At 44.2% G+C, this 13,310-nt stretch overlaps 1 protein-coding gene across 1 annotated transcript; it reads left to right on the top strand.

The window, feature by feature from the left end:
- The first annotated feature begins 3,133 nt into the window (after nucleotides 1–3,133).
- Nucleotides 3,134–12,659, top strand: SQSTM1 (sequestosome 1). The gene is made up of 8 exons (XM_083728573.1): nucleotides 3,134–3,890; nucleotides 6,635–6,730; nucleotides 8,485–8,720; nucleotides 8,845–9,001; nucleotides 9,265–9,348; nucleotides 10,204–10,427; nucleotides 11,451–11,658; nucleotides 12,341–12,659. Exons 1-8 carry the CDS (start codon nucleotides 3,707–3,709, stop codon nucleotides 12,499–12,501), a joined length of 1,350 nt encoding a protein of 449 aa, XP_083584699.1. The 5' UTR covers nucleotides 3,134–3,706; the 3' UTR covers nucleotides 12,502–12,659.
- Nucleotides 12,660–13,310: the final 651 nt, after the last annotated feature.

The raw sequence follows: 13,310 nt of genomic DNA on the forward strand, positions 1-13,310 counted from the left end.
AACAAAATTATATTTCAATACTACCAACTTCAACATTAAAACATCTGCATTAATCTGTTAATTTGACAGTACTGCTGTATGTGGGGGTTTTTGTTTCCCCTCCAACATTCAGTTTAACTGTTGCATGTTCAGTCAAAACTGCTTTGGTTTCCTAGAAGCACAACCGTGGCCCAGAGAGGAGCAGGGTAGGTTCATGCAACCTTATTAGTTTTCTTGGACCTCCCAGGGACCTCTGAAGCTGTCTGGGTTGTGTGCTGAAGACACTGTGTTGCAATGGTTCCACTCCTACTTGGATGGTAGATTCCAAGAAGTGGTGCTGGGGCATTACTGCTGTACCTCTTGGCTGTATAAAATTCCACAGGGTTCCATTTTATCCCACTTACTGTTTAATATCTGTATGAAACCACTGGGACAAGTTATCTAGAGATGTGGTCTGGTCACTAGCATAGCTGAGGGTTGAGACCAGTGGCACAGTGGGTGGATGCGAGTCCCATGCTGCCTTTTCAGGTGGCACAGTACCTGCAACTGAGGGGAAGGAGGCGGTGGGTGGAGCGGACTCGATGCAGGCGCCGTTTCCGCGTAGCGCATCCTACCCCAGCTTGCCCAACGCCAAGAGATACTGTTAGTAGATAGTTCTGACCCAACATACTTTGGAGAGTTGCAGCCCCTTTAAAGCAGGGCCAGGGAAGCTTTTACAGGCCAACAGTTTACATTCTTAACAGGGAAGCCTTCTGGGGGTGGCTAGAAACAAAAGTGGGCAGAATAATTTATACATTTTTTGTATAATAGGCAACATTATAGTAAGGTTTCTACAGACAACTCTCTGTCCTCCATCCATGCAAGCAAAAAACCACTATCAAAGATAAAGGACACGGTCCAGACCAGCTAGGGAAAAGCGCTCACAGAGGCAAGAGGTGTGACCAGGAGAAAGTCCAAAAACAGAAGAGTGAATAACAACATTTGGCCCCAGGGTCTAATATTCCCTGCTGCTGCCCTAAAATACCAGGTTACTGTCTCTGGAGACACAAGTGTTATACTAAATGTGACCCTATTGGGATTAAGACAGCCTTGCTAGTAATCCATGCTCCTTTTTTCAATTGCTGCAGTATCATACAGTATTATACAGTGGCATTTGAAAATGGCCCAGAAATGTCAGCAGTTCCAAAATACAACAGTAAGATACTTAACTGGAACTGGTCAATATACTTAATATTAACTGGTCAATACTTAACTGGAACTGCCAGTACTTTGCCACTTGCTTCGCTGCCAGCCTGTTTCCAACCCCAATTAAATAATAATAATAATAATAATAATAATAATAATAATAATAATAATATTTTATTTATATCCCGCCCTCCCCAGCCGAAGCCGGGCTCAGGGAGGCTAACAACAATAAAATAAGACAACATTTTAAAATCATTTCATTAAAAAATTACTTCAAATCAAATTGATGGCAACCATTGGGTAGATTGCCAAAGGAGGGATTCAGGCTGTGCCCTGACCAAAGGCTTGGCAGAACAGCTCTGTCTTGCAGGCCCTGTGGAAAGATGTCAAGTCCCGCAGGGCCCTAATCTCTTGTGGCAGAGCGTTCCACCAGATCGGAGCCACAGCCGAAAAAGCCCTGGCTCTAGTTGAGGCCAGCCTAACCTCACTGTGGCCTGGGACCTCCAAGATGTTTTTGTTTGAAGATCGTAAATTCCTCTGTGGGACATACCAGGAGAGGCGGTCCCATAGGTACGAGGGTCCTAGGCCGTATAGGGCTTTAAAGGTTAAAACCAGCACCTTAAACCTGATCCTGTACTCCACCGGGAGCCAGTGCAGCTGGTATAGCACCGGGTGATTGTGATCTCGCAGCGGGGACTCCATAAGGAGTCTCGCTGCAGCATTCTGCACCCACTGGAGTTTCTAGGTCAGTCTCAAGGGCAGCCCCACATAGAGCAAGTTACAATAATCCAGTCTGGAGGTGACCGTTGTGTGGATCACAGTGGCTAGGTCAGGGCGAGAGAGGTAAGGAGCCAACTGCTTAGCTTGGCAGAGATGAAAAAATGCTGCCTTTGTTATAGCTGCAATCTGCGCCTCCATGGAGACGGAGGTGTCGAAGATTACACCCAAACTCTTAACGGACGATGCTGGCACTAATTGCACCCCCGCAAGAGATGGGAGTTGCCCCCCCAATCCCATATCGTCCTGACCCAGCCAAAGGGCCTCTGTCTTCGAGGGATTTAACTTCAACCGGCTCCCACATAACCATCCAGCCACAGCTTCCAAACATGTTGGTATTTAAACTTTAAAGCCCTCATGAGCTTTTGGGCCAAGTTACCTGAAGGGTACCCCCCCAGCAAGTAAATAAATAAAAAGCTGACCAATTGTGTTGCACTCGGTTCTGCCCCCCCTAATATAATGTCTGCTGCCCCCCAATAAATCCTGGCTATGGCCATAGTGGGAGGCTACTAGTGGGGCATCCTAAGTGTTGCATTCATCCAGAAATATACTGAATGGCCACTTCTGGAAGCAGGTAGTTTGGTTGATTTCCTTGGCTCCCTTCAGCAGGGACCTTCTTGCTGCTTAAATTGGCACTATGTGCGGGTTGAGGTTATGGAAGACATACCTAAATTAACATGGCACAAAAATGTAAGGAGCGTATCCGGACAGCGGGATGGTGTCTGAAGAAGAGTGTTTTTGCTTTAAAGCATTCATACTGAGCCCTAACTGCGACACTAAAGAGGGATCAGTTCTTTCCTTGTGTTGCAGTGACAGAGCCATCAATAACCCTTAATTAATAAGGTTCATCGTCATTTTCACTTCGGAAAGAAACCAATTCTTGAGGGGGCTTTTTGTTTGTGACCTTGAGCAACCTCCTACAGCACTTCAGCCAAACGTTTTAAGCCCTGGCTGGGCACGAGAGACGGGAAGCTGTCCGAGGCCTACCTCCTCTTGCCCAGCCTCGAATGTATTAGATCCAGCACACAGTGAGTCAGCAATCCGAAACCACACCGGGCGCAAAAACCGGAGCAGGCGAGGCAGCAGGAGCAGGTTCCACGTCTCGCGTGTTTGTTTAGCTCGCCTTTGCCACCTCCCGCTCCAAAAAACAAGCTCGCCTTGTTGCCTGCTTTCCTCCGCCCACCTCTCTTTCTGTAGGCCGCGGAGCAAGAAAGTGCTGAGTAATGCTTACACGCGGGGTTTGCAAAGCGAACTAAACGGCGTTGGGGAGATCAAACCTCCTCCAAACCGCTCACGAGGAGGCAAACGAGACGCCACCTCCAGGGGCACAAAGGATAATTGGCTTGCCTTCCCCCTCCCCGCTTTAAAAATCATACGACTGACAATGACACTTCCCCTGTCCTTGGCGTTCTCCTTCCTCGGCTGCAACCCCGCTCCCTTTTGCACCCCGCCTCCTTTCATTCTAGAAGCAGCTTTTTAGCGCAAGGGTCGCGCACGCCCCCGCTATTGTTGTTGTTGCTGCCGCTCCTCCCCTGCTCGTCTCCCCGGGTGGGGACTTTCCCAGCTCAAGCCCGCCCTCTTTGCAAAAGCGCCTATAAGAAGCCCGGGGACTAGCGGCGAAGCAGCAGGCAAAGCAGGCTCGAGGACAGAGTTAAAGGAGGCTGCTACGCGGAGCGGTGTCGTCGCGATCAGGTCCGACCTCCCTCCCGCCTTCCTGCGTGAATCAATTCTTGCTGCGCCACTAGATCCAGCTGCTGCCGCCGCCATGGCTCCGATGACGGTGAAGGCCTACCTGCTGGGCAAAGAGGAGGTGACTCGCGAGATCCGCCGCTTCGCCCTCGACTCGCCTGCCCGCTACCTGCCGATACGAGACAAGATCGCCGATCTTTTCCAGGGGCTGCTTCGCAATTCCACAGCCGCCACGGGCGCCTTTCAGATGTACTATAAGGGTGAGTGGGGGCGGGGGACCATTAGCAACAGGCCACCGTGGTGTTTTACTTCCAACTCCGGTTTTTTATTTATTTGTGCGACAGGATCGCTGCAGTAGCCTTGCACGCAGAAAGGAGATTCCGACTAAGCGTCGGGAAGACAGTACGTCTTCAGACAGTTATGTCCGTTTCTGACAGAAAGCTGCTCGATCGCGGAACGGACTCCCAGGAGAGGTGGCGGAGGTTTTTAAGTAGAGGTTGGGTGCCCACCTGTCATGGATTTGAGAATCCTGCATCCCAGGGGTTGGGCTAGATGACCCAGCTTTATAATTCTCTTCCAATTCTATGATTCCATGAAATCCGGCCTGGGAAACTTTTTTTCAGTCACTTGATCTCCGGGTCTGGGAAAAGCTTCGCTGTGGTTCAAGGTACCGCAACAAGGCCAGGAAAAAAGGTGTTTACCTTTAAAAGGCGCCTCTGCTTTAGTGAATTGATAGTCCTAAGGCTTTTCATGATAGATCTGGGAGGCAGGGCTCTGTGTAGCCGTTATTGCTGCCTGTCGGGCTGAAATCAATAGGTCAAGGTTTTCCAGACTCCTTTGTGCAATGGAAAAGCAGTTGGAGGTTTTGTCAAGTGCCTGTGTGCATAAAAGGCAAAGCTAACAATATATTCTTTGCTCATTAACCTATCATAGTTGTCACACCCTTCTGCTATACTTGCTTAAACCAGCTCTTAATCTCTAAACGAAATAAGATTTGGAATTCAGGTCTGTTAGGAAGAAACACACCCTAGTCTAGAAGCCTTACTTGCTAATGGAAGCTGTCTCTGATAATGTTTAAGAAAGGGCACTCTATACTAGTTCAGAGGCAGTCTTTTCCACACAGTTTACTCCTCCAGTGTGGAGGCCTGAGCACTAAAACTGCTACTAGCTATGTCTCACTAAACCTCAGAGCAGGTAACAACCTCAATTCACCTGTTGAGGTTGGGTGGGGAGAGGGAAGACTCTGTAGTGTGTGGCTACTCTTTAAGTGCTCCAACTCTAAATCTGGTTTCAGTTGCTCAATTCTAGTCCCACCATGCAATTAACATACGGTAGTTCTTGTCGTCTCATACATACAAATAACAAAAAATGTGTGGGTGACCCAGTTCTTCCCAACTAATCAGTGCCTGGGAGGGTAGATACTAATCAAATAGGAAGGTTCCGTGTGGTTGTATTATTGATACTCATACACATAGTGCGGTGATGTGGAATTTTGCTCTGATATGTATCAAGGGACCCATGGTGTGAAGCTAAGTTATATTGAATATGCTCTTCAACAATCTGGGCAAAAAGTATGGCAGACAGAGGAGTGACATAAGCAGCAGAGTCTCCACTGTGAAAAGGGGACTGCCACTGCAGGCGTTAATATGGTACTAGCTACTGGTGTCCAAATTTCTGTTTGGGAATTGTCAATGTGTTTCCTAAGGGTGGTGAGATCCTCTTAGTAGTAAGATATGACACGATAGGATATGGAGCTCGCTGATACTTCTCATAAATTCATTTAAAATAAGTGCCATTGCATAACACTGCACAGCTGTAAATATTTGTTTAAGCATGTTTGTACACTTGGGCAGTTACATCATCCTGGGATATTCCTGTAGCAACCAGAATTTCTTCTAGGGAGCTCTGTCCGTCCTGCAAGTCTTGCACACTTTTCAAAAGAAGTGTTTTTTAAACCACTCATGACTATTGGTATATAAAAGTGTGAGAGAGAACTGCGATGTGTATTGTAGTTTTCAGAGGCTGATGTCTGAGTACACAAGAGTGCAGAAAATTATCAGACTGTTGGTCCATCTGGCTCAGCATTTCTTAAACTTACTGGCAGAGGCTCACCAGGATTTCAGACAGGTCTCCAAGCCTTTACAGCAGCAGATGCTCTGTCATTCCATTAAGTATTACTTCCAGAAGGCAACCTGGTAATGCCTGGGCATCCCAATTATGAGGAAAGGTAGCAAATGGCTTTTGTACCTGCATGCATGTTGTGCGCTGTTTTCAGTCCTGCCTGAAGGTCAGAACTGATTAGCAATGCCTTATTTTTTTGTACTACTGACAGTGCATGCTGCTTTTAAGGTTCTCTTGAAAGGAATGCCAATTCCCATTAAAGGAAACATAAATGAAGGATTTTCTCATCTCAAGAATCAGGTGCTAGGAGGTTATTGTCTGTTGCTGCTTTCATTAACAATAAAACCTCCAATAAAACCTGATCTGGCACGATGGGAATTGTAGTCCAAAAACAGCTGGAGGCCACCAGGTCTGGGAAGGCTGCTCTTTTTAATAGCTTTGTATAAGTCACTGCCTAAAGCATCGGTGCATCTTTACTAGAGATCAGCTGCTGGAACAGTAATTCAGTTGGTAGCTGAGAACTGCATAGCTTTTTCAGTGGAAGGTTACATTTCTTTCATCAGAGCTAGCTTGCATTACATAGCCTGCAATCTGAAGCTTATTTGCCTTTAGATTTTAATTCAAGTAATTGAATAAAAGCTCTAAATCTGTCTTCTGAAAGCATTACTTTGCTATGTGAAATAAATGTGTAACCAAAGGATACTTCACCACCCATGCAGATGGCGCTAGGCAACTTTCTTAACAACAGATTTGCATACAGCCCAACAAGAGGAAGGCAGAGTACATATTGAGTCCAACAGTGTTTTCTGCTGCCCTATTCAGAAATTTCAGGATAAGGCTGAGTATCTGCTGTCAAAGTGAGTTAACTGTTTTCTTATTTCAGATGAAGATGGAGATATGATTGCTTTTTCCAGTGATGAAGAACTGAAGCTGGCCCTGCCCTGTGTGAAAGATGGGATTTTTCGCATTTATGTTAAAGGTAATCTTAGCCAGTTTAGTATTCTCTCTTAACTGCTTTCGGCAGCTATCTTGTAATGTATTCTAGTAGTTATAATTCGTTCAAGAGCTGAAAACATCTCTGCATTTCACAGCTTTTGCACTACACAACTTAAGACACAGCTTTTAACGAGCTAGTATTTCATGAGAATGGCTGCTACAGGAAATATCACTTGAGAGTAAGGTGAGAATCTATGAACCCCAGTGACTTAATGGGAATTTAAACTGCATTGGCAAAACCAGTCTTGAAAACTAGAAATTCACCCAGAGCCAGTACTAGGGTGAGTTTGTTGGCTACTGCATTTAAATCCCTTGAAGTAGACTTCCCCCATTTCTCATTCTACCCTTATTCTTTCAATGACCATTGTTCCAAGCTATTTTTGACATGTGTAATTTTGTTTTTCAACTAATACCAATGTATAGTTGGAATGCAGCAGCAGTCTGAGGTGGTAGAGCCCATAAACTAGGCCAATGGGAGATTATGCCTTTCCCATAGAAACTCTAGTAAAGGAGATTTGCTGAAGAACTGTAACAAGAAGTGTATAGTTGATCCAAAATTTACATGACCAGGCTTCTTTGTTGTGCTCCAAGAGGCTTGAAATTCCTCCTAACAAAGCTGTTGCGTACCAATGGGGCACAAGCCACACACTAAAAGACAGCTCAGTTGGACAGAGGTTGGCAGTTTCATGCTAGATTTCTGCAAGAAATGAGGCATTGCCAGACACATGGGAAAGGACGAGTATCCACCAGAACAGCATGCTAAGAGAGGAATGGTGATAGGCTAAGAGATCTAGAATTTGCCTTCTCTTAACTTTCCCCAATATTGGACTTGGTGGTTTTAAGGCCTGAAATAAGAATGAGCATTTATATTCATAACCTATGAGCACCCATATTTAGAACATTCTTAAATATACAGAATGGGTATATATTGTATAACCCTCTGCTTATCATTGTTCCCTGCCCATTCCTACCTGCAGAGCAGATGCTGAAACCCCAAAAATTGAGGTTAGAACAGGAAAAGTTATTGGTGGCCCTGATGGAAAAATTAGTCTGGTTTTTTTAAAAAAAGTCTTAGGATATAATAGAGAAGGCATTTTGCAGACTTGGATAGCAGAGACTGCTGGTGAGCAAAATATATCAATAACAATAATATCGGGTTATAATAAGAGCCATGCTGAGAAAAAGACCCAGTGGCTACTCTCCTTTGGAAATAGAAAAAACCGTAAGTCATATGTATCTCTGGTAATTGGAACTCATGGATATCTTGTCTGCGGGTACAAACTGTGCCATGAATAACATATTTGAAGATTTAAAAAAATCAGAGTTGGCTACAGTAGTCTGTGGTGCAACTTGATAGGAAAACAAAGTTACGATCACTCGTAACAAACAAGTCCTCGATGAGCTGGGTTGTCAACATTTCTGAAAACGATGCTTCAGTCACTTTTTGCAGAATGTGACTTTTACATTTATTGTAATCCTCTGTATACAAATACTGATTTGACACTCTATGTTCATGGTTATCCACACCACAAACACACGGGAGAGAGGTAGTGGCAGACACTAAAGGATTTTATGAGAAATTGTTTAGTTCACTTCTGGGCAAAACAAAGTTGGAGGTGCAGGGGTGAATAAAGTATGCACACCTCCTTTTACAACTGTCTAGTTCTGCAGCTCGATGGGTATTGGTTCATTTATCTTGGGCATATTTCAGCAACACCCTGTGTTTGTGTCCTTCAGAGAAAAAGGAGCTGAAGCGTGACCACCTGCACCGCCAATCCTGCAGCCAGGAGCGCCCACCGAACATGGTGCATCCCAACGTGATCTGTGATGGTTGTGATGGCCCAGTTGCGGGTGCAAGATTCAAATGCACTGTTTGTCCTGACTATGACCTGTGCAGTACTTGTGAGGGAAAAGGTATCCATAAGGAACATAACATGATCATGTTTCAGAGTCCATTGCTCCATCCATTTGAGGTAAGTAACATGAGGAAAAAGCAGTTGCCCAGAGGGAGCTGTAAAGATCATCTTGCCTAAGATGAACTGCAACTATTTTCTAAAGCGACAGTTACCCCTAACAGTGTGTTCTTTTACCCTTTAGTGGCTTCCCAGAGGTCGCTGGCTTCGTAAGATGAAACATGGTGTTTCACCTTTTGCATGGATGCAAGGCTGTGGTCACCCTTGTCCTGCCCGCAAGTGTCAAAACCCTGGCCAGGCACAAGGTAGCACCACTTCTCAGACTGCTGCTCCTGAGCAAGGTATGCGTTTAGCTTTCTGATGACCATAATGGTGGTTGTAAATGCAAAATAAAAAGGCACACTCTGTCCCAAAGTCATTGCTTTCAGGAACTTACTTTTGAATAGATGTGTTCAAGATCTCCTTTAAGAATGTTACATTGAATTATAAATCAAATCATAATTAGGAGCTAAAAGGAACTGAGTTTGTGAATCCTTCTAACTTTACTGATCAACTTTTCTCTTACAAGTTCTATTAGTAACTTTTTTCTCCTTATTAAAAACAGCTTCTAGCAGTCAATCTCAAGATCCCAATGTCACCTTTTTGAAGAATGTTGGAGAAAGTGTTGCTGCTTTTCTGGGTCCGCTTGGTAAGCCGTTGCTTTCATCTGGCTATTATTGCCTGCTTTCATCTATGATTCATACTCTGCATGTGAGCTTTCAGAAATATCAAATGGTTTAAGTAGCCTTTTGTGGTTTGATCAGTTGGGTCTCTTACTAGCTGCTTTCTGCCACTATCAAAAGGATATGTGTTACAGTACTGTGCCATTATGATATCTGTCAGCTATACAGGACATGTGGGCCTTCTGTTTAGTTGGCTATTTTGCCTTACGCTTTTCTCCCAAATAGTTTTGTCAAAGTCTTCTAATACTATGGTTAAGCTTTTTTGGGGGGGGGGAGTAGTCCTAGCAATAGTGTTTCATTTATGTTTGTCTTCTCAAATACTAATTGCCATTACATAGGAAAAACATAAAGGCAAAAGTGGGCATCTCCTGGACCTGTGCTCTGAGTTTTGAGTTTGTTGAAGGTGATTGTCCTTCAGATGTATGACTGCACTGTGCAAAGGCAGACTATAAATACTTTAAGCTGTTGTAGAGCAATGCAGTCCGAGGAGAAAGTTGGCACTGCAGGTCAGTCAGCAGTAGGTGAATGTTACAGAATAGCTGGCACATTGTCCATCTTCTCTCATATCAACCAGCTATCAGTCTTCACATTCTCCCCAGTGATTGCTCAGTGGAAACATGAAACTTCTGTCCACAATTCCCAAAGTTATTGGAGAGCTACTTTTGTCTGACCTTCAGAATGGCAAACCATTGCCATTCTAAGGGGGAGGGGAAATCCCTCCAAGAAGACTGTATTCAAATCCCTAGAGATGTAGATGTAGACAGAAACATAAAGTGATCGCAGATTACCACCAGCTTCCAACTTTTAAATTGTTTTTCTAGGTATTGATGTTGATATTGATGTGGAACATGAGGGACAGAGGAGCAAAGTGTCACCTAGTACAGAACCTAGTTCTGAGAAGAGAGGTTCCAGTGACCAGACCGGACCAGAAGCAAGTACCAACAGCAAACCAGCTGCAGATGCAGATACTCTTACAGACCAGCTGCAGGAAATGGCAGTACATTCTCCTGCTACACAGATGGAAGAGGAGAACCTCTTGTCAGAGGTAAGAGTATGAAGATGAAACTGTCACTTGCGAAATGTGCAGTCAGTAGGGTAAAGATGTACACACTGTTCACCGCATGCTTGTCACTAAGATCAGCACTGATGCTTTTTATATTAGGAACATAAATCAATCTTTCGTTTTCCTATGCAAGAGAGTACTAAATTTATTTAGGGATGGTCATGAGTAGTGGTAATCTTCTAGCCTCTGTACAATAACATACAACAGAAAAAATGTCTTATTTCCAAAGAAACTAAAGCTGCAATCCTAACCCCGCTTAGGTGGGAGTCAGCCCAACTGAATTGAGTATGCATGGTTACTTGGCAGGGCATTCTTTGTTTGGTTTTCCTGGTGGACTCTGAAAATGCAACATATTGTATATTTCTAGCTTCAGGACCGGGGGAAAAAACCCATGCTAGATATCCTGAAAATAATCAAGAGTATATAATTGAGCAAGAGATGTTTGGTAAGACAGGGTGAAATCTATTATCACATGTGGACTTCCACTTGCACAAGAGGACTTCCCACTGCAGCTCCTCACTTACACTTGTTCTGGAGGGTCTCCCAGTGTTGTTGTGTGTGGAGGTGCTGGAGAGGGAGGAGGAAGTACTATTGTACATGTGGAAATCCATTTTTTCTGGTGTATGTTTAAAGCCACAGATTAGTAACATCAGCATGTATCGAAGGGGTTAGTTTTAGATGTGAAGCTAGATCTGTAATGCACACTGAAGTGGCTAAAATTTTCATGGAAGGTTGTGGTTAGCAATGTTGCATTTGATGTGTTTTCTTGGGCATCAAATGTCTGTTTAGCTGTCATGGAAAATCCTAGAGAAAGTATAATCTGCAATATTCCTTAAGGTGAGGGAGGCAGAGAACTTTAGTGTTGGGGAATTAAAAGTTAGTTATAGCCAGTGAGCAATATGTATGTGCTATTGGTAAGCAACTTCATTAGGCGCAGGCCTTTTAAGGAGTACTTTGTGTTATTCTAAAGCAGGCTCTCCACATTGTGTCTTTGTGCAATCCCAGGAACCAGCTGAATCCAGCAGCAGTTCAGGGGCAGATGAGGACTGGACCCATTTGTCTCCAAAAGAAGTAGACCCTTCAACTGGTGAACTGCAGTCCTTACAAATGCCAGAGAGTGACAACCCAAGCTCTCTGAATCCAGCTGAAGCTCCCACTAACACAGGACCAACAGGACTGCGAGAGGCCGCACTCTATCCTCACCTTCCACCAGGTAAAAAAAGAGATTGGAAGGCTATATACAGCTCTGGCATGTTAGGAAATCAAATCCTGTTCGCCTTGGGTACAGACTGATATTACATGTTACTTGATGGAACCTGCATCCCCTTACCCAAGAGTAAGTGCCACTGAGCTCAGTGAGCTTATGTCTGGAGTAGACATGCATAGGATTGTATTTGAGTCACATCTCTTCAGTAGTATTATTTACAAGACAAATTGGTCACTTGAACTCAAGTGTGTAGAAAGTTTGTTAGCTGCCTTTCGGTATAAGCTTCCATGACAACATACAACAAAACAATAAAACAAAAGTTCCAAAACTAGTTTATATGAGCTGCTTAAATTCCCAAGCAAATGTCTTTGCCTGATACCAGAAAGACAAGAATGCAGCCCTGTCTGCAGGTCTTGAGCTGTTCAGGGCTTTATAACCATCAGTTGGGTTGCCAGGATAACTTGAAAGATTGTTACCTAATCAAGGTCAGCCTCAGCTGGTCTTCATATTGGTAACTTTTCCTGATAAAGCTTGTAAGGATCCAGTTTTTAGAGAACACAACCTAGGCATAGTCAATTGCCCACACCATCTTAAAACAGCCAGCTGTGGATTTGCAGATTGGGGATGGGATGTAGGCAAGGTGGTACGGACAGCTGGGTCAACTAATCCTATTTCTACTTATTTACAGAAGCAGACCCCCGTCTCATTGAATCCTTGTCCCAGATGTTGTCTATGGGGTTTTCTGATGAAGGAGGCTGGCTCACTCACCTGCTGCATTCCAAGAACTACGACATTGGGGCAGCTCTGGATACCATCCAGTATGCCAAGCAAGCAAAAACTTCCAAATAGCACCTGTGTAACTCATAATTCTTAAAGCAAATTGTTAAGGCTGCTGCAACTGAGTAGCCTACCTTTTATATCTTTTGGCCCCTGCAAGGCTCTGATTGTCTTTCCATATTCTAAGTTCATACTATCAATAAAGATTCACATTAACTTTCCCCACTTAATTCAGTAGTGTGTCTATAATTTGTGGTAATACTTCATATTGCAGAGGATACTTGGTAGGGGCCAGTACTCAAAACAATGGACGCTATCAGGCACAAGTTCTGATAGCTGGTCTGGTTTCTGGTTTTTTTACCCTTAGGTGATGAATCAGCTGCAAGCCTTGCTTTTACGGAAAGGAACGGTTTTGGAAACTTGGCTGAAAGGTGGTTTTGCATTTCACATTACATTGGTGGCACTTTCTGTAATTGGTTACTGCACTCAGGACCTTGTATTCCACAGCTGCACAAGCTAAGCAGCAGCTCTTATATCTTTAAAGAGGAAGTTCTCTTAATCATGGTGAACACGTCATGGACAAATAGCAAAAATCTGCAAGTGGGATTGGTGAGGCCTTGCACTAACTGGCTGCAGCTTGTCTGCCTGGGTCATAAGAAATGAAGGCAGCTGACAAAAAGGGGTACTAGGGTGTGATGAAGTAGAAAAAGAGTTTTAAATACATAGGCTTACCATTGTTGTGGTTTAGCCCATGACCTGAGAATTCGGTGACATTCTATGAGACAAGATAATCAACAGTGACACTGATTTATTAACTAAAGCAGGCATAGGCAAACTCCGGCCCTCCAGATGTTTGGGACTACAATTCCCATCATCCCTAG

This window comes from Podarcis gaigeae, assembly GCF_964106915.1.
Source record: "Podarcis gaigeae genome assembly, chromosome: 2".
Taxonomy (NCBI): Eukaryota; Metazoa; Chordata; class Lepidosauria; order Squamata; family Lacertidae; genus Podarcis; species Podarcis gaigeae.